Source organism: Gopherus flavomarginatus, chromosome 7, assembly GCF_025201925.1.
Source record: "Gopherus flavomarginatus isolate rGopFla2 chromosome 7, rGopFla2.mat.asm, whole genome shotgun sequence".
Classification (NCBI taxonomy): Eukaryota; Metazoa; Chordata; order Testudines; family Testudinidae; genus Gopherus; species Gopherus flavomarginatus.
In genome coordinates this window covers 93,113,670-93,141,011 of record NC_066623.1, presented here as the reverse complement: position 1 = coordinate 93,141,011, position 27,342 = coordinate 93,113,670, and the positions used below count along the sequence as shown (strand labels likewise).

The 27,342-nt window shown below is 41.2% G+C and overlaps 1 protein-coding gene across 11 annotated transcripts in view; it reads right to left on the bottom strand.

The window, feature by feature from the left end:
- Positions 1 to 27,342, bottom strand: part of SLC44A5 (solute carrier family 44 member 5) — a 208,277-nt gene that overhangs the window by 88,409 nt on the left and 92,526 nt on the right. For 7 of the 11 annotated variants that reach the window (XM_050961020.1, XM_050961016.1, XM_050961019.1 and 4 more), the window contains one exon: positions 1,721 to 1,769. The exons of 3 other annotated variants lie outside the window; for them this stretch is intronic. In XM_050961020.1, the coding sequence (XP_050816977.1) occupies positions 1,721 to 1,769 (49 nt within the window). Of the gene's footprint in view, positions 1 to 1,720; positions 1,770 to 20,054; positions 20,107 to 27,342 lie in introns of those variants that run through there. One more of the 11 variants, XM_050961017.1, reaches the window with a different exon arrangement.

Below are 27,342 nucleotides of genomic sequence, written 5' to 3'. Positions count from 1 at the left end.
ACATTTTCTGTAACATAATTATGTTTTCTACTATTTTCCTGTTATGTATATTGTCTATCAAAGTTACTGCAATGATGGGCACCAGGTAAGTATCTGAGCACTTCAGCCTTTAATATATTTATCCTCACAAGTCCTCCTGATAGAGAAGTGCTCCATCCCTATTTTATAGCTGGGAATTGAGGCACTGACTGGCTCATTGACTTGCTCTAGATCACACAGGAAGTCTGTGACAGAGCATGGAACTAAATTTGGGTCTTCCAAGTGCTAAGCTAGTACTCTAACCACTATACCAGGGGTTCTCAAACTGGGAGTTGTGACCCTTCAGGGGGTCGCGAGGTTATTACTTGGAGGGTTGCAAGCTGTCAGGTTCAACCCCAAACCCCGCTTCACCTCCAGCATTTGTAATAGTGTTAAATATAAAAAAGTTTTTTTAATTTACAAAGAGGGGTCTCACATAGAGGCTTGCTGTGTGAAAGGGGTCACCGCTACAAAAGTTTGAGAACCACTGCACTGGACCATCCTGTGCGTGTGTTTCATATAGCTGTCAGAAGAATAGGTCCTAGGACACATAGTTTAATTATTCTGATTTCATCCAATAGGAGACAATCTCACACATTCACACTAACCACTTAATCACAAGTGGATGATTTGGGGTCAGAAACAATTTTAACCAAAAGTAATACCAATGTGGCCACTGGAAACTTTTTAGTTATATAAATTATTAAAAAATATGTCCAGAATCTGGAATTATAGGGATGCTTCTTTGATATCATAGGGCATTACTGTTAAAAGATGATCAGGAACAGAAGGTGGAAAAAACTGCCAAGGAGAATCTCTCCTCCCACTTGTTGCTTGTTTACTCAGAAAAAATAAAGATTAGGAAAAAAGTAAAATTCCATAAATTACACATTAATTTTAACAACAACAAAAAAGTCTGTAAGACATCAGGAAAAAATATCAAGTCCCTAGATAGCATTTCTCCCCAGAGCATTATAAAATCCATTGAGCTTACATGACATAATGGTTTCTCTAAAAAGCTGCAGTAGAACTTACAAGTAGAATAGCATAAATACCTGGTGTGGCAGAGATTGTCATGGTAACTGCATATTTGTTTAATAGTGAATCACAGAGCAAACAGGTTGATAAAACCAAGCATTGTAAGTTAATTTGTTAGTCTGCCCAAGAACTGTTGCAAAGCAGCGAGGTCTGATCCTGACAGATGTTGAGCATCTATTAGCTCTAATGGAAATTTCACCTCAGTCAGCACCGCAGGATCAAGCTCAAAGCCTGTAACACTGCTTTTTCTCTTGGTTACCAGCTTCAGAATGTCAGATGTGAGTTAAGTAATATTCAGGTGAGTAAGAGCTGCAAGATTGGGCCCTGGTACCAGTCCAATGATTATGAGCCAGATTCATGCCAAGTAAAACTCAGGAATAGTCAAACTAAAATCAATGTAACATTATAAGGAAGGTATTGCACAAAGAAGGGCTGGCCCTGGATATGGGGGTGGTGTTGGAAGTTCCCAAGGTGTACACCCACTGACTCCCCCTAGCAATTGGAAGTCTTGAATTATAGCAAGAATAACCTCCAGCACTTTCTCCCGGTTAAAAAAAAGACATCTGAGCCAAATCAAACATCATTTCTCCATTAATGGCATTCTTAATTCTCTATTTACAGAAAAACTAATCAGAGTATTAATATACTAAATGCAAATATTTACCTGTTGTGAATAGGTCCTCTGAACTTTGGGTCAAATTTCCTTGGTTCACCTGCATTTAAAATAAGATATTATAAAAAACAGATCCTCGTAAAAATATGAATTATGTTCTTTTAACAGCAGTCCTTCAGGAACATCTTTCCAAGATGCCCAGTGTAACCCGTTCTAGTAAATTAATTCTTAGGAGTGATACCAGTATCTCATTGCTTACTTTGACCTGCTCTGTGATTGAAGAAGAGGTCAGAGCTTTGGGTATCTATCTATCTTAGGTACTTATATAGCCATCATTACTTTAGTACCAAACAATCTTTAATGTATTCAATCTCAAAAGACTCTTGTGAGGTAGGGAAGTCCTGTTACCCCATTTTATAGATAAGAATATGGCAGAGAGAGTCTGATCTGCCCAAGGTCACACAGGGAGACTGTGGCAGAACAGAGAACTGAACGTTGAACTTGTGTCTCCTGAATAAAAAGTGAATGCCCTAACCACTGGATCACCCTTCAAGAAAGTGAATCATTTGGAGCCATGTCTGCAGCTCCCATGAAACTACAGAATCTATATAGAGGCTAACAGAACTATGCTCACTCCAGGGTCTTGCACCATGCTTCTTAGAATCAATAGCTTTTACAGGAGCCAGTGCCACATCGTGGCAGTATGCAGGGGTAATATATGGTCATTAGCCTACAAGGGGATTAACGTTAGCTCAGTTTGCCGTTCCTTTGCACAGGTGCTCACAGGAGATAATGAGGCAATCCTGGAGACTGCAGGCCAGTCAAGTTGTCCAGCAGGCAGGAAGGAAACCTCTATAGGTCTGATTTACCATTGCCCTGCATCTTCTGTAGTCATTTATACCATTGCAAAGTGAATGGAACATTCCATCCTCCTACTTGAAACAGGTAGCATTTGCACTGCATGACTTCACTGGGTGTCAAGCAATGGTGAATCAGGCCTGGATCTTGAAACACAGAAGGAGAGGACATTCTGCAGAATGGGTGCTGGAACTAGGGGTGCTGTCACCCCAGGGGCCTAAATTGTTTTCTATCATATACAGGGTTTACAATTTGGTTCAATTGATCTCAGCACACCCAGTATACAAATTGTTCCAGCACCCTTATTCTGGAGTAAGAAAGATGACAACCCTCATACAGGAGTGAAGTGATGACACAGGCTGGAGTTTGTTATTTTATTATCAGAGGGACAGCCGTGTTAGTTTGGATCTGTAAAAGCAGCAAAGAATCCTGTGGCACCTTATAGATTAACAGACGTTTTGGAGCATGAGCTTTTGTGGGTGAAGGAAACAGATCAACAGAGCCAGACATGTACCCAGAAGCCTCCTACTGCAAGACAAACCCAAGAAAGAAACCAACAGGACTCCACTGGCCATCACATACAGCCTCCAGCTAAAACCCCTCCAACGCATCATCAAGGATCTACAACCCATCCTGGACAATGATCTCACACTTTCACAGGCCTTGGGTGGCAGGCCAGTCCTTACCCACAGACAACCTGCCAACCTGAAACATATTCTCACCAGTAACTGCACACCGCACCATAATAACTCTAGCTCAGGAACCAATCCAGGCAACAAACCTCGATGCCAACTCTGCCCACATATCTACACCAACGACACCATCACAGGACCTAACCAGATCAGCCACACCATCACTGGTTCATTCACCTGCACATCCACCAATGTAATATACGCCATCATACGCCAGCAATGCCCCTCTGCTATGTACATCGGCCAAACTGGACAGTCTCTACGGAAAAGGATAAATGGACACAAATCAGACATTAGGAATGGCAATATACAAAAACCTGTAGGAGAGCACTTCAACCTCCCTGGCCACACTATAGCAGACCTTAAGGTGGTCATCCTGCAGCAAAAAAACTTCAGGACCAGACTTCAAAGAGAAACTGCTGAGCTTCAGTTCATCTGCAAATTTGACACCATCAGCTCAGGATTGAACAAAGACTGTGAATGGCTTGCCAACTACAGAACCAGTTTCTCCTCTCTTGGTTTTCACACCTCAACTGCTAGAACAGGGCCTCATCCTCCCTGAGTGAACTGACCTCGTTATCTCTAGCTTGCTTGCTAGCATATATATACCTGCCCCTGGAAATTTCCACTACATGCATCTGAGGAAATGGGTATTCACCCACGAAAGCTCATGCTCCAAAATGTCTGTTAGTCTATAAGGTGCCACAGGATTCTTTGCTGCTGTTATTTTATTGCAGCATCAGATGAATTGTTTTATTTGTTAAACTGTTTCTTGCTGAACGTCCTGCCGAAAAGCCTCAAAGAACAACACAGGCAGGGTTTGTTGTTTAAGGATTTTGCTAATCCACCTGACAAACCATCCTGCCACTTATACTCCTTTATTCTACCTGGCCCCCTACAGGCCTTGTTGTGACAATAAAAGCCACCACAGACATCAGTGGGAACAATACATGAGAAAGGAGCTCAGAACTGGGCTGTATGGTCAACAGCAAGCCTCACCCCAGAGAATGGCAAGCCTGCAGAAGTGCATTTTTTATAACAAAACTTTAACTGTATCTGGGCTATATATGGGATTTAGAATGACAGTAACAAAAATAAACATTAGCTATGATATAAACGATGCCAGTAACTATAACCAGATATTCCTTGGTACTGAGAAACATTCGCTAAGCCACAACTTCAGTGTTATCAGGCGTTTGTTAACAAATTAATCAAAGATGTCTTATGAGCATATGTTATAAAATATATCTGGCCAAAATAAAGAGAGTAGAGTGATTTTTTAAAGAAGTTATACATGGCTATTTCTGCAAATATTTTAAACAAGGCACTCTTCCCAATGTATTTCTTCGAGATTCATACTTAATAAGTGAGAAAATGTTCAATGCTGTTTCAATTCCTTTTGGGCTTGTAGCTATTTATTCCTAAAACTACTGAGTATATAATTGCAAGTGTTCATTTGAAATAAAATGCTTTCTTTGCAACTCCTTCCCCTGCCCAAGCTCAGTAAAAGAAACCACAAAAAAACCAAAACCATTTGATACCTGGTATTTTGCAGATTAATTCAGGTTTCAAATTAAGTAGAAAATTTGCTTTTGCTGAAGTTGTGGTTTTGTTCGTTAAACTCATAATAAGCCCAGAGGGTTTGGAAGAGGGAGTGTGTTATTAGAAAGAAACCAAAAATGAACATTCTTCAAGGAAAAAAAGAGGCATGAAAAACCTTAATTTAAAATCTCTCACTGAAAAATTTAGCATCTTCCTCATGACCTCCAAAGCTTTCTCTTTTCTACTGGTTCACTACTATTTTATCAAGGCTCATTCTGAATGTTATAGTAAATGTACCAATTTCTCTGGACCTCTTTCCTCCTCTCATCCCTCCTCCCCCCGCCCCCCCCCCCCCAAAAACCCACCTATAGAATTTCATATGAATGAACTCAACAAAGTTCTATAGATACTAAATAGACTTCTACAGAATTCATTCTAAAACCCACAGAATGTAATAGATAATAAGATCTATTTCAAGAAATATGCAAACCAATCTATACATTCTAATAGAAAATCATATCCCTGCCATAGAATTCTATAGGGCCACTGAAACATTACCTAGAAAGAATCTCATTGTCTATTAAGGTCAGTAGAAAATTCCCACAAAAGCAGTTCTGCTAGCTTTCCTGGTCTCTCTTTGCTTCTCCTCCCTCTATCAGCACCTGTCTTGATTACCTGAGCTCAGCCACTCCAAGACATAATGGGACACCCAAAATCCCCAAGCAGCCTGGTCTTGTGCTATCTGAAAGATTGCCTACTTCTCTCTAAAATGTTAAAATATTTTTTAAAATACATTACTGCTCATTTTTCCATGCAGAAAGACGCAAAATACAACTTCTGTACACAATACTATCAATATATACACAGCTACTTCGATATAACGCCACCCAACATAACACAAAGTTGGATATAACGTGGTAAAGCAGTGCTCCGGGAGAGGGGGAGGTTGCACACTCCGGTGGATCAAAGCAAGTTCACGGTTTCACCTACAACGCGGTAAGATTTTTTGGCTCCCAAGGACAGCGTTATATCGAGGTAGAGGTGTATATTACTACAGCACAAATTCCCATATCTATCTAATCCATTATAATAAGATTATATCCATCGCCAAACAGGTCTGCTTCATACAAATGAAAAAAAATGAATATATAAAAATACAATTTACATAAGATTCACGACTGTCTTTTCAAAATTTCTTTCCCCAAAGACATTTAATTGTATTTCCTCTCTCTCTCTCTCTGCCAGAATACCCAATATAAGCAGTTTGTATTTTCAAAACAGGTTACCAATCCCCAAGTTTATACACCTTCTCCAAAACAGCACCATAAGAGATGGTATTTATCTGTTTTCCAATGTTTTAATTTAACAGCTAAAAAAGTTACCAGTACTATTTTAACCCAACATCATATTTTATTCAGAGTTAATTTTAACTGCTATGTTCTTTAACAAAAATTTGAAGATTTGTAATAATTCTATTGGCTGACTTCCCATTGCTGATGTAAACGAGCCATGTGAAACATTAGTAATAAATTCAATTAGTGCCATTGTCAAATCTACCTGACAGCTTCAACTCTCAAGGGCCAGATCCACAGATGTAAAGCATCAACCTAAACCCCAAATTTAGGCACCTAAATCCCAGTTTTAAGTAAACCTCCCTGAGATCAACAAAACCCCCACCTCAGCTACTTCCTAATTCTGTAAACACCTAAACTGACAGCACAAAAATTTGCAGGGTAAGAGTTCTTAAGGTGCCTACCTTTCTGCCTCCGGGCACATGAGTGCTGCTACTTCACTCTGGCATCCAGACACCTAAGCCCAGCACAATCCAGCAACAGGAGAAGTTGGGTGTTCGCCTGCCTATTTTCTCTGCAAGGCCTGATCTGGTAAGAGTCCTCGGATCACACCTACCAGATCAGACCCTATTCAAAATCCTGGAAGTGGGGGAAGAAGTGGTGGTCATCTTATAAGTAGGGCTGTCGAGTGATTAAAAAAATTAATCGCAATTATTCGCAGTTTTAATCACCCAGTTACACAATAATAGAATACTATTTACTTAAATATTTTTGGACTTTTCTATATTTTCAAATATAGACTTGGGGCTCCAGCTCCCCCCTGGAGCTTCGGGCTTTGTGAATCCCATTGTTATTCCAATGATTTCTAGGGGTCTAAAATGCGGTGCAGTGGTCAGGCTAAGTCCCTTGTGGATACAGACCCAAGTTCCTTAGGCCTTAATTCTGCAAACCCTAATGTATCCAAGGAGCTTTGCATGTGAGTAGTTCCATTAGGTTTTTGTGCCAAAAGCTATAAAAATGTGTAAATGTATGCAGCATCAGCACCTCAGTCTGCATTCCAAACTATAATCCTGGTAAAATGATTGGGGACAAATTTGTCCCCAATAAAATTCCATTCACTTACCTGGACTAAAATTAAGGATTAATTTAGCCTGGTAGATTTTGCTGTTTCCTTATGATGACAGCTAGAAAATTATGTTTTCTCTCTGTATGGCACAGCTTATTATGAGAAGTGTGAAACAATGTACTGTGAGGCCTGGTCTACGCGACAAAGTTAGGTTGACAAAACCGTGTTACATATTATTAACTCAACCTGTGTCTACCTTATCGAGTCCCTTCCGCTGACCCAAAGCGCTTGTAAAGTCAACTTCTGTACTCCACCTCCACAAGAGGCATAGCACTTCAGTTGACAACCCCGCGTTGGTTTGGGGATAGTGTAGACACTGTAGTGTAGACAAGTCATTATGAGAAATTTCTCATGCCCCAGTTACAGAACAGACCTTCTCATTGCATTAGATTATATACATTCTGTCACATGGTCCAGTCCGAGGCTCTTGCTACAGGGGTAGGTACTTAGTACTGTGACTAGGCCCATTGAAGCTACCCTAGTCTGCTGAGTATGAAGCATACCTGAAGTTTGCTGGTTTCATTCAGAAGTTTCTAGTGGGTAATTTTTGTCAGTATAGAGATTAGGGATTTCCAAAAGAGACATTGTGAACTGTTTGTATATTTCAAAGCATACATATACACCTATATAAGACTTCAATAATAACTGCAGACTTATACATGTCTACAGTGACTTCTTGCTTTACTGTCAGCTGAGAATACATAAAAAATGAAAGCAGTAACCACTGTTAATACAAAGAAAACCATATACATTTCAGTTCATGTAACTGAAAAGAGAGGCACGTTTTGCAGTCAATATTTTGTTTTTTAAATGTAGGGAATCTTACAGTTGTATTTAAAAATTATAACGATTCTTCCAATACGCAAGGGCATGAGCTTTTGGAGCACGTAATTTTATTTTTTCTCCAAACAAGTAGAGCTGACTCATTGTTGATCTATGAGGGGAACACATATGGGTATAAATGGAGACATACAGTGTGGATTTGGAGGTGCAAAACTTAACATTATTTCCTAATAAGCACTATAACAGTATTGATTGTTGTTCTGTATGACCTATGTTCAGAAATGTTTGTTTTAACTTTCGGACAAATTCTACTCTAAAATAAGCACACACACAACTCCTGTTGTATCCAATTTACAATGTAATCTGAGCCTGCTTTTAAGGGGGCAGATCCTAAGAAACCCAATATTAAACATATGTCATCTATATTTTTATTCTACCAAAAAAAGTTAATGTAACATGACTAGATCTCATTTTAGAGACTATTTTTTTATTATTAATATTGTTTTTAAAACTAGTATATATAGCAAATGCTAATTTCACTGGTGCAAACCAGTACGTAAATAACATCTTTTAGCCATCCCAAGCATAGCAAAGCTAATGGTTTCTGGTGTACCTCTTGGGATGTAATGTGTTGGCAATAACATAAGAAACTATTGAGGGAAAAAATGTGAGTTCAACAGGCAGTTTGTTCACCTAGCTTACTTGTTTTTAGGGCCGCTTTTAAAATAACTATGCTAAAAGTAAAATTCTTCCATTTACTGTTGTCACGGAGTCCCCGGGTGATGCTCTGGAACTGCTCCCCACAAAGCCACACAGGACTTTGGGGAGCCTCCTCTCCCTTGAAGCAGACTGTCTTCAGGGCAAGAAGCTCACATGTCTTCAACTCCTGGGTCTCTCCTTGGAGCATTCGCATCCTCTGCCCCTCTGTGCGCTTCCCACAGCAAGCCCGCCTCGGCGGGGTCCTGGGGATGCCAGAGGATCCTGCACCCTCACTTTGCAATCAGACATGACTCTCAGCCAGCCAGTAAAACAGAGGTTTATTTAGATGACAGGAGCACAGTCCAAAACAGGTCTTGTCGGTACAGACAACTGGACCCCCTTTAGTTAGATATAGCTGGGGGCCCCAGGGAGGCCACAATCCTGTTGGGAAGCCCAAGCCACATCAGGGCGCCCCTCTCCATTCCCCAGCCAGCTTCAAACTGAAAGCTCCGCCCAGCCTCTCCCAGCCTTTGTGTCCTTTGTTCAGTGTCCGGACAGAGGTCTCATCTGGCCTTCAACCCTTCTGGGTTCTCAGGTTACATGCTCAGGTATGCTTCCTTCCCCAAGGCAGTCCCAGCACAACCCCCTCCAAACTGCCCAGGTCAACGCTCCCCACTGTGCATTCACATAACACAGCATGAACATTCCCACTTCGTCAGAACACCTATATGCAAAAGAGTCACTAGAGAACAATGCTCAGGATAAGTCAATTTATCACAAGTTCGCAAAGCAGTTCTGTGACCAGTGATGATAACTTTCCAGAAATCTCCTATCTTCTACAGGTTAATGATGAGAACTAAATTAAACCAGTTTATCAGGTCTGCCTCTCTCAACAATTCAGAAAAGATGTAAAATAAAAAAACCCTGAAAACATCACTGTTTCTGCAACAGGTATTACAGACAGGAAATGTAGGATAGTGCACATTTCTGGTGCTGCCTGTCAAATAGTCTTTACTTTGTTGCCTGTGATACTTAGTCGGAGGGCCGCCTGGGGGGGGGGGGGCCAAGAGGGGCAATTTGCCCCAGTCCCCGGGTCCCACAGGGGCCTCCATGAGAGTCTTTCGGTGCCCCTGTGGGGTCCTTCAGTCACTCTGGGGCCCCAGAAAACTCTTGCGGGGCCCGGGCCCCCAGAGCTTCCTCTGCTCCCGGTCTTCGCCGGTGGGGGGTCCTTCCGCTCCTGGGCAGAAGGACCCCCCGCCGGCACATTACCGCCGAAGTGGGACCTGCCGCCGAGTCTTCGGCGGTAATTTGGCGGCGGGAGGCCCTTCCGTTCCAGGACCCGCCGACGAGTTACCACCGAAGACCCGGCTGAACTTCTGCGGCGGGTCCCGCTTCAGCGGTAATTCGGCGGTGGGCCCCTGCCGCTGGTCTCCGGGGCACTTCCCTGGCGGGTCCCAGAACAGAAGGCCCCTCATCGCCGAAGACCCCAGGCCCCCGAAATCCTCTGGGCGGCCCTGCTTAGTCGGACAGAGTAAACCAAAGTTCCAACACAGAGAATGTCAGTGTCAGAGGGACTCTGCAGCAGTGAAAAGAGATAATACAGAAGATAATAAATGCAAGTCTGAAAGTTAAACCTCACCTATAATAAACAACACTTACAGTAAGTTAAACCATAAGCAATGACATTCATCTAAGTGACAGAGAAATAAGCCATCTATCTTAATAAAATAGGTAAGGGGCAGCATCAAGACCACACAGTGCTCAAATTTACAACCATTATGTCCATATGATTGTAGCTGTAGTGCGAAAAGGAATGAATTATTTACACGTACATTTGTATTACATAATATATATGTATAGTCAATGGAGTGATGCCAATTTATACCAACTGAAGAGCTGGCCTTGTGTGTGCATATGTGTAAATATTCTCTTTTCAAACATTGCCTAAGTCATGTAAGCAATGAGGTTTTATATGGACCCCACTCTTCAGACTTAGGGCCAGTAAATCCCCCATCTTTGAAAACTGTTTGTTCAGTTCTGCCTCAATCTTGTCAATCATTTCATAGCAACATGGTGTAAGCTACATTTCCACAGTTTTGTTCACTCAGGTATTTCAGAGCTCTTTCCCGAAACAGAGTCAAAACTTTAAAAGTTCAGCTGCATTTGCATTTTAAAAACTTGACTGGCACTGCAAAAGGCAGATTTCGAACTTCCTTTTTTAAGATAATGAAGATAAAGTCAGGATGTAATAGTAGTGTATATTCTTTTAGTGAACATGTGCATTTTAGTTTTCTCAGTAATGTTTAAATACTGTGCCATTCATTAATGCTGATGAAGTTAGGATTCCATCAGCGTTTCCATTAAAACCTCTGAATTAATATTATCTGGGTTTATAAAGTATCCATAAAATAAGATCATGGTGGAAATAATAAAAAATTATCTTCCATGACAGACAGTATGCTCTTTTCTCACCAGGGAAGAAAGGCTGATCAGCCCCTTGCAGTCTCAAGCTGCAAAGTAATAAATGTTATAGTGAAAGGTACTAATGGCTCACACATGAGATCATTGATACATAAGCACACAGCATGAAACTATCCACAGAAAGAATCTGAGATGCCATGCAGCACCTGCCCTTAACTGTTGTTAATGGTACTACTGCGTGAGTTAGAGCACTCTTCTTTGTACAGTCTGTTAGGCCTTTCTGAGGCCAGCTCTACACTAGAAACTTTTGCTGATACAGGAAAATCACTAGGGGGCGTGATTTTTAAGATATTTCTGTATTGGATGAAGCCCTAATGTAGACACAGTTATACCAGCATATTAGTGCATTATAGCTTATTTTGCTCATGGGGAAGTAGCATAAGCTATACTGGCAAAAGCATTTTTCTGCTGGTACAAACTGCACCTACGTTAGGAATGTACTACACCACGCTATCAGTTTAGCTACCCCAGCACACCTTTTCTACTGTAAACATAGCCTGAGCCACCTTTGTTTTGCAGAAGTGGCTACACAAAAGGAGGGCTGATGGCTTGCCACCTGTTCCAGACCATTCATTTGAGGGGAGCCTTGGACCTGAGGTTTACTAGATGTAAAGTGAAGAGGCAGCAGGAGAAAAATGGGCCCAGAGTATGTTTAAGCAGTTGGATTCTATTTGAATTCTGTGTGCATCTTAGAGAGAGATGGGGGCCAAGGCAGCTGCTTCTTGGAACGAGGCAGTAGTGCCTGATCTGCCATTCCTGCAGAAGAGAGCAGCCCATGTGCAGTTTGCTGGCACTGCTATTCAAGGGAACCAGACTCGTATATTTTATACATAGGTGTTTTCTTAGCAGAATTTGTCTGACTTCATTTCACCAACTTCTGCTCTAAACAGGCACCTGACCAACAAAGCTCCCAAACGTGCTTTGTCTTGGCAAAGGGGCAATAACAATGAAATGTACTATTTAACCTTTTTTCCTCCTTTCCAAAGTTTCCCCCAGTCTTGGGACGGATGTCAAGAATATTAACTGGTTCCCATCATTCTCTACAAATCTTGTGGAGGGGAAAGCTGGCCTAGCATTGACTGACGCCATCTGCTCGTTTAGCTTTTAATTAGTCAAAATGTTCAAGTTTGAAAAAATATCTGCTGCATGTAGGCAATATTCATTATTCATCAGAACATGTGCTCAACACTGTGAGCCCCCTCGCGTGTTATAACAAACCCACTGACATGCCAAGTTACAGATACGGCACTGTGTCAATGTGAGTGCCCCGTATATTTCTGTTGACTATGGGGAGCACTGCACTGCAAGCTGCTACTACAGTACTGCTGTACAGAACACTATTCACTGAGCATCCCGCAGTGCTGTACAACCAAAGATGAATTAGAAACCATCAGTTTAATGTCAGTGCTTCAGTATAGACATTACCTATGCTGATGGGAGAGGTTCTCCCATCACTGTGATTAAGCCATCTCCCCAAGAAGTGGCAGCTAGGGCCACAGAAGAATTCTTCTGTTGAATCCCCACCTTGCCTCAGTATCAGGCTACTGCCAGTCATCGTCTAGCCCCTAAGCCCTGGGCAGACTGCAGTATCAGCTACTCATCACTGGCACCGTTGGGTTTGGACCTGCTGCCTTTGCCTGCCCCTGGGTTGCCCTCTGCAACTCCCAGTACCTGTTGGCCTTATGCTAGGCCGCAGCTTGGGGCTTTCAAGGCTGGAACTCCCCAGTTCCTCTGTCTTTCCCCAGCCCTGCCCTACGCAGGTTTCCTGTCTCTAGCTCCCTGCAGCCAGGCCCTTCTCTCTCTACAGGCAGAGGGAGACTCTTTGGGCTCCTGTCTCACAGCCTTTTTATACAGGCCCAGCTTAGTAGCTCTCAGCCACAACCTTCCCCCAGGGCTGTTTTAAGCCCATCAGAGCAGGAGCAGGGTAACCACCCTGCTACAGGAAGGGATCCAATTGGAGCAGGGAAGGTGCTGAGTTAGGGCAGTGACTTTGGGGTTGGGATGGGGTGGAGTTGGGGGGAAGGCACGGGCATGGGCACGCACTGGCTCCAGAGAAAGTTGGTGCTTATGTACACCAGCCCTCAGTCTCTGTCACACTGTCCCAATTTCTGCACTCTTTCTCCTGCTGATGTTCTGCTCTTACACTGCCTCTAACATCAATCACTTGCTCTTTCGCTGGCCTTCCCTCTCCATCTTCGTTCCTATTGTTCTTTCCTCTCCCCTTCTTCCCATCTGCAGTCTCCTCTAACAAATCAAGTCCACTCTATTCCTGGTAACCAGTCTTTCTCCTATCAGCCTTCTGTCCAAATTCATTGTCATCATTGCTAGTATTTATTATTGTATTACTGTAGCGCCCTGGAGCCCCAGTAACGGGCCAGGATCCTCTGGTGCTAGGTGTTGTACAAACACAGAACAATGAGACAGTCCTTCCCACAAAGAGTTTACTTCTTGATCACTCTGCGGTCACTCCACAGGAAGCAGAGCTCCCTACTAATGGCAACTTTGAGACTGACTGTGTCATATCTTTTCCCCAAATGGCAGGAGGCTCTTCATTCAACTTGGTTTCTCAGCACTTTATGGGCATCAGGGACAATATGCAGCACATTGTTCCCAAGGAGATGTCCCCGGCTAGTGAAAAGGAGCAACAAATATGGACGTTTTGCGAGGGAGTTCTCCAGGTGAAGGAGGAGAGACTATGTGACAGGACAAACCTGTTGTGCCCATTTTGGTGTAGTTAGACTAAAAATAAGGCCTTTCGTTTTCATTTTTACCAAACAGTCCCCAGGTTTTACAAATAGTATTATTCAGATTTTACCAATTTCCACACAATTTTGAACCAGTCAAGTACCTGAAAAGCACCAATTACACTAAGAAAATCCAATCGGTTACTTTAGGTAGATGTCTTTATGTTAATAATACATTAGTCCAAGTATAAATGCAAGGCTGTCTAAGTAAAGCAATGTAGTGAAAGATACACATGCATATGCATACATATATGTGCATACATATATTTCGCGCACAGACTGGCTAACCTGGTAAGGAGGGCTTTAAACTAGGTTCGACGGGGACAGGTGAGCAAAGCCCACAGGAAAGTGGGGAACAAGACCTGGGAGATGGGTTGGAAGCAGGAGGGAGCACGGGCTATAATGGCAGAGAGGAAGGAGGGTCAGGGCAAAGCTGGGAGGCAAAATCAAACAAGTATCTTAGATGCCTTTATACAAATGCAAGAAGTATGGGTAATAAGCAGGAAGAACTGGAAGTGCTAATAAACAAATACAACTATGACATAATTGGCATTACTGAAACTTGGTGGGATAATACACACGACTGGAATGTTGGTGTGGATGGGTATAGTTTGCTCAGGAAGGATAGACAGGGGAAAAAGGGAGGAGGTGTTGCCTTATATATTAAAAATGTACACACTTGGACTGAGGTGGAGATGGACATAGGAGACGGAAGGGTGGAGAGTCTCTGGGTTAGGCTAAAAGGGGTAAAAAACACAGGTGATGTCGTGCTGGGAGTCTACTACAGGCCACCTAATCAGGCGGAAGAGGTGGATGAGGCTTTTTTCAAACAACTAACAAAATCATCCAAAGCCCAAGATTTGGTGGTGATGGGGGACTTCAACTATCCAGATATATGTTGGGACAATAACACCGCGGGGCACAGACTATCCAATAAGTTCCTGGACTGCATTGCAGACAACTTTTTATTTCAGAAAGTTGAAAAAGCTACTAGGGGGGAAGCTGTTCTAGACTTGATTTTAACAAATAGGGAGGAACTTGTTGAGAATTTGAAAGTAGAAGGAAGCTTGGGTGAAAGTGATCATGAAATCATAGAATTTGCAATTCTAAGGAAGGGTAGAAGGGAGTACAGCAGAATAGAGACAATGGATTTCAGGAAGGCGGATTTTGGTAAGCTCAGAGAGCTGATAGGCAAGGTCCCATGGGAATTAAGACTGAGGGGAAAAACAACTGAGGAAAGTTGGCAGTTTTTCAAAGGGACGCTATTAAGGGCCCAAAAGCAAGTTATTCCAATGGTTAGGAAAGATAGAAAATGTGGCAAAAGACCACCTTGGCTTACCCTTGAGATCTTGCGTGACCTACAAAATAAAAAGGCGTCATATAAAAAATGGAAACTAGGGCAGATCACGAAGGATGAATATAGGCAAATAACACAGGAATGCAGAGGCAAGATTAGAAAAGCAAAAGCACAAAATGAACTCAAACTAGCTATGGGAATAAAGGGAAACAAGAAGACTTTTTATCAATACATTCGAAGCAAGAGGAAGACTAAGGACAGGGTAGGCCCACTGCTCAATGAGGAGGGGGTAACAGTAACGGGAGACTTGGAAATGGCAGAGATGCTTAATGACTTCTTTGTTTCGGTCTTCACTGAGAAGTCTGAAGGAATGTCTAGTATAGTGAATGCTTACGGGAAGAGGGTTGATTTAGAAGAGAAAATAAGCAAAGAGCAAGTAAAAAATCACTTAGAAAAGTTAGATGCCTGCAAGTCACCAGGGCCTGATGAAATGCATCCTAGAATACTGAAGGAGTTAATAGAAGAGGTATCTGAGCCTCTAGCTATTATCTTTGGGAAATCATGGGAGACGGGGGAGATTCCAGAAGACTGGAAGGGGGCAAATATAGTGCCCATCTATAAAAAGGGAAATAAAAACAACCCAGGAAACTACAGACCAGTTAGTTTAACTTCTGTGCCAGGGAAGATAATGGAGCAGGTAATCAAAGAAATCATCTGCAAACACTTGGAAGGTGGTAAGGTGATCGGGAATAGCCAGCATGGATTTGTAAAGAACAAATCATGTCAAACTAATCTGATAACGTTCTTTGATAGGATAACGAGCCTTGTGGATAAGGGAGAAGCGGTGGATGTGATATATCTAGACTTCAGTAAGGCATTTGATACAGTCTCGCATGATATTCTTATAGATAAGCTAGGAAAGTACAATTTAGATGGGGCTACTATAAGGTGGGTGCATAACTGGCTGGATAACCGTACTCAGAGAGTAGTTGTTAATGGCTCCCAATCCTGCTGGAAAGGTATAACAAGTGGGGTTCCGCAGGGTTCTGTTTTGGGACCGGTTCTGTTCAATATCTTCATCAACGATTTAGATGTTGGCATAGAAAGTACGCTTATTAAGTTTGCAGATGATACCAAACTGGGAGGGATTGCAACTGCTTTGGAGGACAGGGTCAAAATTCAAAATGATCTGGACAAGTTGGAGAAATGGTCTGAGGTAAACAGGATGAAGTTCAATAAAGATAAATGCAAAGTGCTCCACTTAGGAAGGAACAATCAGTTTCACACATACAGAATGGGAGGAGACTGTCTAGGAAGGAGTATGGCAGAAAGAGATCTAGGGGTCATAGTGGACCACAAGCTTAATATGAGTCAACAGTGTGATACTGTTGCAAAAAAAGCAAACGTGATTCTGGGATGCATTAACAGGTGTGTTGTAAACAAGACACGAGAAGTCATTCTTCCGCTTTACTCTGCGCTGGTTAGGCCCCAACTGGAGTATTGTGTCCAGTTCTGGGCACCGCATTTCAAGAAAGATGTGGAGAAATTGGAGAGGGTCCAGAGAAGAGCAACAAGAATGATTAAAGGTCTTGAGAACATGACCTATGAAGGAAGGCTGAAGGAATTGGGTTTGTTTAGTTTGGAAAAGAGAAGACTGAGAGGGGACATGATAGCAGTTTTCAGGTATCTAAAAGGGTGTCATCAGGAGGAGGGAGAAAACTTGTTCACCTTAGCCTCCAATGATAGAACAAGAAGCAATGGGCTTAAACTGCAGCAAGGGAGATTTAGGTTGGACATTAGGAAAAAGTTCCTAACTGTCAGGGTAGTTAAACACTGGAATAGATTGCCTAGGGAAGTTGTGGAATCTCCATCTCTGGAGATATTTAAGAGTAGGTTAGATAAATGTCTATCAGGGATGGTCTAGACAGTATTTGGTCCTGCCATGAGGGCAGGGGACTGGACTCGATGACCTCTCGAGGTCCCTTCCAGTCCTAGAGTCTATGAGTCTATGAGTCTATGTACTGTTAATGCATGGTTCATGAAATAAACCTGCTTTGACTTTCAATACTCTTATTTTATCTAGTGCATCTGCATGCATATGACGAAGTGGGTATTCACTCACAAAAGCTCATGCTCCAAAACGTCTGTTAGTCTATAAGGTGCCATAGGATTCTTTGCTGCTTTTATTTTATCTAATTGTTGCTTTTTTCTGTCCTTCTGTCCCCCAATATTTACCGTGGAAACTGACGTTAATTTTACTTTTTATAATAAACACTGTCAAGTTCTTGGGAAATTTTAACAAAATAAAAGCTAAATACAAAGGGCCATGGTTAGAGAGGAGCTCGAAGAAATACATTTTAAAAACTGCCTTTACTCATTAACTAAATTCAGACTTTGGTCTCATGCCTCATATCAGAAAAACCTTATCAAAATATTCACAGGCCCAGTACAATAAACACAGCAGACCCCATGACTCTGTTTGTTCTCTTCCACCTCAGTAAGCCCCTAAAATATAATTTTTACCACAAAAGAACTTTGGCAGCTTATAGCTCCGGAGCTGCTGTGTGTGTAGCAATACTGCTGGTGAGTACAGGACACAGATTATGTTGTCACACACAAGCCACTTAAACCAAGAGTGAGCCCAAAACAGAAGGTAAGGGCAAATTGAGAAGAAACTTGATAACTTGTGCTGTGGAGAGGCCTGCACTCTGTATTGCCTCAGTTTACGGCATAAGGCCTTCCATAGATTAAACATTTTAAAAAAATAACTTATTTCTGGTATGATTTAGAACCTGTAACTTTACTACATACCAGCACACTGTGGCTTACTACCTACAGGATACTAGACCGAGTTTATTGTCCTGTGTAAAGGGCGGTGTCCACCACCCACTACCCCAGAGCATCCCAGCAAAAGGAAATGGGACTTAGAAAGTGGAAAACCTGTACCCCCTGTTTTACTAGGTACAGATTACTCACCCTCCTCCCTCCGCCCACTAGGAGCTGCCCAATACCCACCCACCTGCTTGGGTAGGGTGCCAGGTGATCAACCCTTGCTCTGTCTCTGCCTCTTCCAGCAGCTGGAACCCAGATGTTGGGAATTTGCATGGGAAATGAGGTCTTTCTCTCCCTTCCTCCTCTGCACTGACACATCAGCCAAGATCTAGCCCTTAATAAATATATTTAACAGGTCTGTTTTCCCACCCATCCCCACCTATCAGGCAGGCAGGCAAGATTTCTCAGCCCTTGAAAATAGGAGCAGGCCAGGTTTTCAAAGGCATAATAAATTTCCAGTAGGGATTTACTTTGCTTACAGACATTCCTCCACTTGGCCTACATTGTACTGATGAAGCTTGTTAATAGGGGCAATTTCCTGTGCTCTCAGGATGTCTGTATTCAGGGGAACGGTTTGATAGCATAGCCAGTGGGGCAAGATAACAATACAATGTGTAACAGCAAGTAGGCTACTTTCTACAAACAAGATCATCTCTATTAACAGTACACCCGTATGGTAATAGGCTTCGGCTGGGTTAGCTACAGCATACCTGCATAGATTCTGATTTGGTGCAAAGAAAATGCACCTTGGAAGATATATACATTTGTGGAGCCCATCTGAGTGTAAGCGAACTCCACAATAGTTCTACAATGAAAGTCAATACCTTCTAATTTATAGGCAAGAGGATAAAAATAGACAAAGTGCTCCAGAAAATGATCTCTAACTCAAATGGAGATTTTCTTCTCCAGCAATCAAACAAACTGTGGAATCTTATCCAACAGTGACACTGATTAACAAAAATAAAGCCACTGCACTACAGCAAATGTCTTCCAACGACTACAGCTCGCCACCAAAATCACCATGCTTATTGGGGCACAGAGCAGTACACCAGCGCTCAGCCTGTCTTGTTTTTCTTTTTCTAAACTTTGCCACAAATTCATTATGGAATACAACTGTTTACATAAGAAACACTAAATATATTAAAAGCCAAACACACAATCAAATTCCTTGATAAAAGTACATTTCAGCATTATAGGAATTTCTTCACTGAAACACACATATACAGTATCTGTGATTATAGTTTCACATAACAACTAACAATGGGCACACACTGCTTGTTCTCAGTCTCCTCCAAGTTACACATCAAAACCCCTCCCCAATTAGTGAAGTTGTCTCTAAAGAAGGAATAGAGAGAGTAGACTCAGGAAGGGGTTTGCTATTGTTGTTCTAAGTAACCCTTTCTTTAAATAAAAAAAAAGTCACTTGCTAAGTGTCATATCAGCAACATTTTGAAAACAAAAACAAAACATTTAATTCTGAAAGCGGATTAAAACCTTTAGGAGTTTGGGAGGCATGGGGGAAGTAGCCACTGGCGTGGAATAATTACATAGTCATTTTCTTGCTAGAATTAAAAACGGAGATGATAATCACTCTTCGTAGACTAGACAGATCTATTTCATAAACTATTTCATAATAGGAATTTTAGGTTGAACTATTATTCCATTACAATAAATACATCAAATGAGATTTAACTTCCCAATCCCAACTCTAAAAAAAGTCTAAATAATAAACAAAATTACTTCTGTCACACTTTATTACACTGCAGTGATTTTTTAAGTTAAATCATTTGTCTAAAATGAAAATCAGTTATATTTACACAAATTCTACCTTCTCTGCCATTAATTGTAGCTGCAAGCTCCATACTGGAAAAGATTACATGATTTTGCAAATAATGGAAGAAGTTAGCTAAAGCCACTTAGGGCCTGATCCAAAACCCACTGAAGTCAATGGAAAGACTCTAGTTGATTTCAAAGGGCATTGGCTAGAGCCCTTATGAAGCATTTCATTTTTTGAGAACAGAAGGAGGTAGGTAAATTACCATGTTTCCCATAGTAGTTTTCTTCTTCCCTAGCCATACTACTGCTTCCTGATCAGTTTAGCAAGCTATGTCTAAGAGGGGTATTAACTGCAGACTTCTGTGCTGGAAGCAGTTTCCCCAGTAGGCTTAATCCACAAAAGTACTATTCAACCAGGTTTAAAAATAAAGCTGCTTGGAGTGGCATAGGCTCCTCCAGTAGGAATGGAAACTTACAAAGGAGGCAGGGCTTTCTGCTAATAGAAAAATGATATCACCCACTGCTCCACCTACCTACTCCAGACCAGTCTGGGGCTATAAATGTCACAGAGTAAAGGGAAGCTCTGTTAAATCTCTTATTAAGTTTACCATATTTTATAGGGGGAAAACATCGAATGAGAGTTCATCTGAGAAAATTAGAGTGGGGATCAAAGTCAGGCTTACTACATAAGAGCAACAGACTGACAACTAATACTATGGAGCCTCTATCAAACTAGAAAAAGAATCAGTGACAAAAAATGGCAACACTTAGAAAATAAGAAGTCTTTGGGAAGATATACGTATTGACATGCCCAGCAAAGAAAGAGTAAGGGAGGGCATTAAAGGTGCAAATTCTGCTGTTCTTGGGTAAATCTGTGTGTGTGCGCACATGCGCTTCTCTTGCTATTACATACACATGTATACTCTATGCAAATCTGCATTATATAAACACACATACTCTAACACACACGTACATACATACACAAACACTTCCAGATTTTTTTAAAATTCTGTAACAGCTGTAATTCCATGATGTCTTTTTTATTGCTATGGGCTTGTTAGTGGAAGTCAAAATGAGACTCTCAGTTAAGCACAGCCCATACATTTGGTGGAAAAAATTTCTATGATGAGTGCCAATGTCAATTTATTTTGGATTTCGAACAATTTTCATTTTCATCAATTCCAGGCGACTGGAGAGTAGAAGCTTTCAGATCTTCTGGAGTAATTAATTCCACTCACTAGTCTTGCTTTGATACAGTAAAAATTGTATCGATGTAGAAAGAAAATTTTGCTATTAACTACTTGCAAGTGTGGAGGTTTTTATGTATGGCAATTAATGTTGGGAGGGTTGTTTGGGAAGTTTTGTTTCTTTTTTTTAGGAGTGCTGTTAGAGCTGAAAAATTACTGTGTTTTTAACTCTGGAAGCAGCTTGAAAATACTATACCTTAAATTGCAATATATTTTTTATTAATATTAATTATTTATTGATATGATGGCAGTGGGCAGAAAGTGTAAGGTACTCCCCAAACACAGAGGAATAGACAGTACTATTAACTTCTGGGAGTTGGAGATACTCTGCAATACCAAGAATTAATTTGGGGTCCCATGGAAATTTGTGATTCTCAGCTCCAACCACAGAACATCTGTCTGCTTTTAATCTCAAAGTACCCAAAGGTGCACATTTCACTTCTGACATGACAACAGTTAATAGAACTATGCAAACATTAGTGAGCAGCTGGACATGTGTCAAGTGGTGATTGCTACAAAAAGTTAACAAGTTATATTTATAACTATGAGGCTGAATGGGAAAATAGTAGAAAACCTGAAGATAATGATCTATGGATACTACTCTACTTTAATGGAGAATATTAAAATGAAGCCATGATTAACTGAATTGATATCCCAGAAAACCAGATGAGATTCAGATACGCTGATTTGATAATGGTCCTGAGGGTATGGATACATTTGAACTCATAGTTTCATTTATTGTCTTCACCTTGCACGCATAACTCTTACAGTTGTCAGTGGGCTGCGTCCTTCCCTCCCCCAGCCTCCTTGCGGGCCAGCAGATTCAGCAGTGACAATGTATTTGAGCAGTATGTAGACCTGAAAACCTCTCCTCTGGCTGGCTCCACAAATGCAGCTCTTTGGAGCCAAAAGAAAAGATTCTTAGAGGAATTCCAGAGACCTCATGAAAAGCAAGTAAGTGTCAATAATTAAATTTTTTTTTTTTAAATCTATTTTTGTTTCAGTAGTGGCTAAGGCTAAGGCCTTCGAAACTTCAGAAATAAAATGGTCAATGGAAAGGTGGCATTGAGCCCATAGGAAAGGTTTGCCTTCCTTAATATTAGTTTTATTTTCTCCTGGTTTTTCCTTGCTACATTACTTACAGTACTTTAAAGGGCAAGCCTGGTCCTGCATACCCTGGACAGGAAACCCAGTAAAAACATAAGAATGGCCATACTGGGTCAGATCAAGGTCCATCTCGCCCAGTTTCCTGTCTTCCGACAGCAGCCAATGCCAGGTGCCCCTGACTCAATGAACAGAACAGGTAATCATCAAGTGAACCATCCCGTCACCCATTCCCAACCTCTGGCAAACAGAGGCTAGGGACACCATCCCTGCCCATCCTGGCTAATAGCCATTTATGGACCTAGCCTCCATGAATTTATCTAGTTCTTTTGTGAACCCTTTTATAGTCTTGATCTTCACAACATCCTCTGGCAAGGAGTTCCACAGGTTGACTGTGCATGGTGTGAAAAAATACTTCCTTTTGTTTGTTTTAAACCTGCTGCCCATTAATTTCATTTGGTGACCCATAGTTCATGTGTTATGAGAAGGAGTAAATAACACTTCCTTATTTACTTTTTCCATACCAGTCATGATTTTATAGATTTCTATCCTATTCCCCCTTAGTCGGCTCTTTTCCAAGCTGAAAAGTCCCACTCTTATTAATCTCTTCTCATATGGCAGCCGTTCCATACCCCTAATAATTTTTGTTGCCCTTTTCGAAACCTTTTCCAAGTCCAATACATCTTTTTTGAGATGGGGCGACCACATCTGCATATAGTATTCAAGATGTGGGCATACCATGGATTTATATAGAGGCAATATGATATTTCTATCTTATTACCTATCCCTATCTTAATTATTTCCAACATTCTGTTCACTTCTTGACTGCCGCTGCACATTGAGTGGATGTTTTCAGAGAACTATCCACAGTGACTTCAAGATCTCTTTCTTGAGTGGTAACAGATAATTTAGACCCCATCATTTTATATGGGATTATGTTTTCCACTGTGCATTACTTTGCATTTATCAACATTAAATTTTATCTGCCATTGTGTTACCCAGTCACCCAGTTTTGAGAGATCCTTTTGCAATTCTTTGCAGTCTGCCTGGGATTTAACTGTCTTGAGTAGTTTTGTATCATCTGCAAATTTTGCCACCTCATAGTTTACCCCTTTTTCCAGATCATTTATGAATATGCTGAATAGGACTGGGCCCGGAACAGGTCCCTGGGGGACACCACTATTGACCTCTCTCCATTCTAAAAACCGATCATTTATTCCTACCCTTTGTTCCCTATCGTTTAACAAGTTACCAAGCCACGAGAGAACCTTCCCACTATCCCACAACTGCTTAGTTTGCATAAGAGCCTTTGGTGAGGGCCCTTGTCAAAGGCTTTCTGAAAATCTAAATATCCACTGGATCCCCCTTGTCCACATGCTTATTAATCTCCTCAAAGAATTCTAGTAGATTGGTGAGGCATGATTTGCCTTTACAAAAACCATGTTGACTCTTCCCCAACAAATTATATTCATCTACATGTCTGACAATTTTGTTCTTTACTATAGTTTCAACCAGTTTGCCTGTAATTGCTGGGTTCACCTCTGGAGCCCTTTTTAAAAATTGGCGTCACATTAGCTATCCTCCAGTCATTTGGTACAGAAGCGGATTTAAATGATAGGTTACAGACTACAGCTAGTAGTCCAACAATTTCACATTTGAGTTCCTTCAGAACTCTTGGGTGACTACCATGTGGTCCTGGTGACTTATTACCACTTATTAGTTTATCAGTTTGTTCCAAAACCACCTCTAATGACACCTCGATCTGGGACAGGTCCTCAGATTTGTCACCTAAAAAGAATGGCTCAGGTTTGGGAATCTCGCTCACCTCCTCAACCATGAAGACCAACAGAATTCATTTAGTTTCTCCGCAATGACTTTATTGTCTTTAAGTGCTCCTTTTGTATCTCGATTGTCCAGGGGCCCCACTGGTTGTTTAGCAGGCTTCCTGCTTCTGATGTACTTAAAAAAAATTTGCTATTACTTTTTGAGTCTTTGGCCAACTGCTCTTCAAATTCTTTTTTGACCTTCCTAATTATATTTTTACACTTCATTTGCCAGAGTTTATGCTCCTTTCTATTTTCCTCACTCAGATTTAATTTCCACTTTCTGCTTCTCACTGCTTCTCTTACTTTGTTATTTAGCCACAGTGGCACTTTTTTGGTTCTCTGTTTTTTAAATTTTGGGTATACATTTAAGTTGAGCCTCTATTATGGTGTCTTTAAAAAGTTTCCATGCAGCTTGTAGGGATTTTATTTTTGGTGCTGTACCTTTTAATTTCTGTTTAACTAGCCTCCTCATTTTTGTGTCGTTCCCCTTTCTGAAATTAAATGCTACAGTGTTGGGCTGCTGTGGTGTTTTCCCCACCACAGGGGTATTAAATCTAATTATATTATGGTCACTATTACCATGCGGTCTGGCTAAATTCACCTCCTGGACCTGATCCTGTGCTCCACTTAAGAGTAAATCAAGAATTGCCTCTCCTCTTGTGGGTTCCAGGACTAGCTGCTCCAAGGACCAGTTATTTAAAGTGTCAAGAAACTTTATCTTTGCATTCTGTCCTGAGGTGACAGGTCCCCAGTCAATACGGGGATAGCTGAAATCCCCCATTATTATTATTTTTATTGTAATAGCCTCTGTAATCTCCCTGAGCATTTCATAGTCAGGTGGTCAGTAAAATATCCCTACTGCAATATTCTTATTATTCGAGCATGGAATTACTATCCATCGATATTCTATGGTACAGTTTGGTTAATTTAAGATTTTTACTTCATTTGATTCTATGCTTTCTCTCCTATATAGTGCTACTCCCCCACCAGCACAACCTGTTGTGTCCTTCCAATATATTTTGTATCCTGGTATTACTATGTCCCATTGATTATCCTCATTCTACCAAGTTTCTATGATGCCTATTATATCAATATCCTCATTTAATACAAGGTACTCTATTTCACCCATTTTATTATTTAGACTTCTAGCACTGTATAAGCACACTTTAAAAACATGTCTCTTTTTAGCTCTCTGCTGTTACATGATGTAGTGCCGTGGCATCCAGAACCTGGCCTCCGTAAGGAACCTAGAAGAAGGATGTGGACAGGAGTCTAGACAGGGCACTGGAGATCAGTGACAAAGTCTGTAGAGCAGGACCAGTGGCTTGCTGATATGGGAAGTGCTTCCCTGTGGAGAGGAAGCCTGGGAAAGAGCCAGGAATCCTCCAGCATTCCTTCCCAGGAAACAGGTGGAGGACTGCTATGCACGTGACATAAATCTGCCCTTTAGGGTTGCCAGCCTTTCTCCACATAACCTTTTAGCTAAACAAACCTCTCCTAACATAACCAACTGCTTCACTGGACACCCACAAATACCAGAGTTGGGGGGAAAACAAAAAACTGTCTCCTAAAGAGTATGTAGAGATGTGCAAAAGGGGGGCAAAGTTAAGGTTGTGGTGCATGGGAAGTGGAATACAGTACAGTAGCTGTGGCAATGTTAAGATGGGTACAGGTGGGTGGAGGAGGAGAAAGTACGTACTCTTGGGGAGTCTTAATTTAAGTTTCTTTGCCTTTGAGGTGTGTTAGGTACGCTATATGTGCGGCAATCCTTTTGTGTATTAATAGAGGGATCCGGACTGTGGAGTCACAATTCTTTTACATTTTTGAAATTCCAATGACTTAACTGGAATTACTCCTGACTTATGCCCTTTCCACTGATTTCAGCAGGCTTTGTATCAGGCTCTTACCTCAGTGTGAGCAAAAGGAGAATCAGCTCCATAGATTGTACAGTACTCTGGAATCCTTTGGCTTGAAATAAACTTCAAAAATAAGCTATAATTATTATTATTCACACAGTTAAGTTAAGCTGTTTCTACAGATTTTATATCTACAAATCCAGATATCCATTCATAAGGAGAATCTTGTGGATGGTTACACACTTGCATGAGTTGGATTTAGAGCAATGTACATTCATGAAAGTCAAATATGGATATAAGGATTCTTCCTCTTTTTTATTTTTTTAAGTTTGACAAAAGTTTGGATTATTTCCAGATAAGCACACAAGTGCAATGGCTCCTAACAATTTACTATGCTTACTCAAAACTCCACACAAACGTTTTGCTTTGCTCTCAAAACTCAAAATACCAACAGTGCTATGAACCAGCTGTGAGCTAGAAAAACATTTGGGTATTGGTTTCCACATGAACACATCAAAATACACCCACTTTTCTTCTAAAATTCCTATCTGCTGTAGGGCCTGAATACTCTCATTTATTTAACTAGCTGTACAGCATGTAAGAACGCTGGAAACAAAATTGGATGTTTTATTCTAGGGCCTACAAAATATTTCCACATTAATAGCTCTTAGATCATGATGCTAGTAGTTGTGATCTGGGAGCAGACTAAAATGTCTGGGTGTATTTGTGCATGCACCACATTCTGCTGTCTGTGAAATGGACTGATTGTTTATTTACTAACTGAAAACAAGATACTACATTCCGAAAAATAATTGTGCTTTTGCAGCCAGTTTTATTATGCAGAAAACATAACCCATGGCTGGCCAAATCCAAATAGTTCCACCTAAGTCAGTGTGATTATTCACATGAGGGGGGAAAAACACTAAACGTCAGTCTTTTAATGACTTCTCCCCATCCTCCCCATTTCATGTGAAAAGAAAGAAGGCAGCTGAAAGGAGGCAGAGCAAACAGGTTTTGGAAAATGCAAAGCCAAGATACTAAGATGCCTGCAAAAGGCTACAGACTCAGGAGCTTTCCCAGAAGGGGCTACTTTTGGATGTCCTCCCTAATAGATTCATCAGGTTTGACTCACGGGGCTAAGAACTGGAGGAACATTTTTTCTTTGTGTTAGCTTCTTCACAAGCATTAGGGGTCACCCAATGAAATTAATAGGCAGCAGTTTTAAAACAAAACGAAGTACTGCTTTACACAATGCACAGTCAACCTGTGGAACTCATTGCCAGGGGATGTTGTGAAGGCCAAAACTGTAACAGGTTCAAAAAGGAATTAAATAAGTTCCTGGAAAATAAGTCCATCAACAGCTATTAACTAAGATAACTAAGATAACAAATAAAAATATACAAAATGGGTTAATGTTCACATTGTTATCATAATGCACTATGAACAGCAGCCAGTGCCAACATGTCTGCTTTGTTTACTCAAGGTATCGTGATATCTGCATTAGAAAGTGAGCAAAAG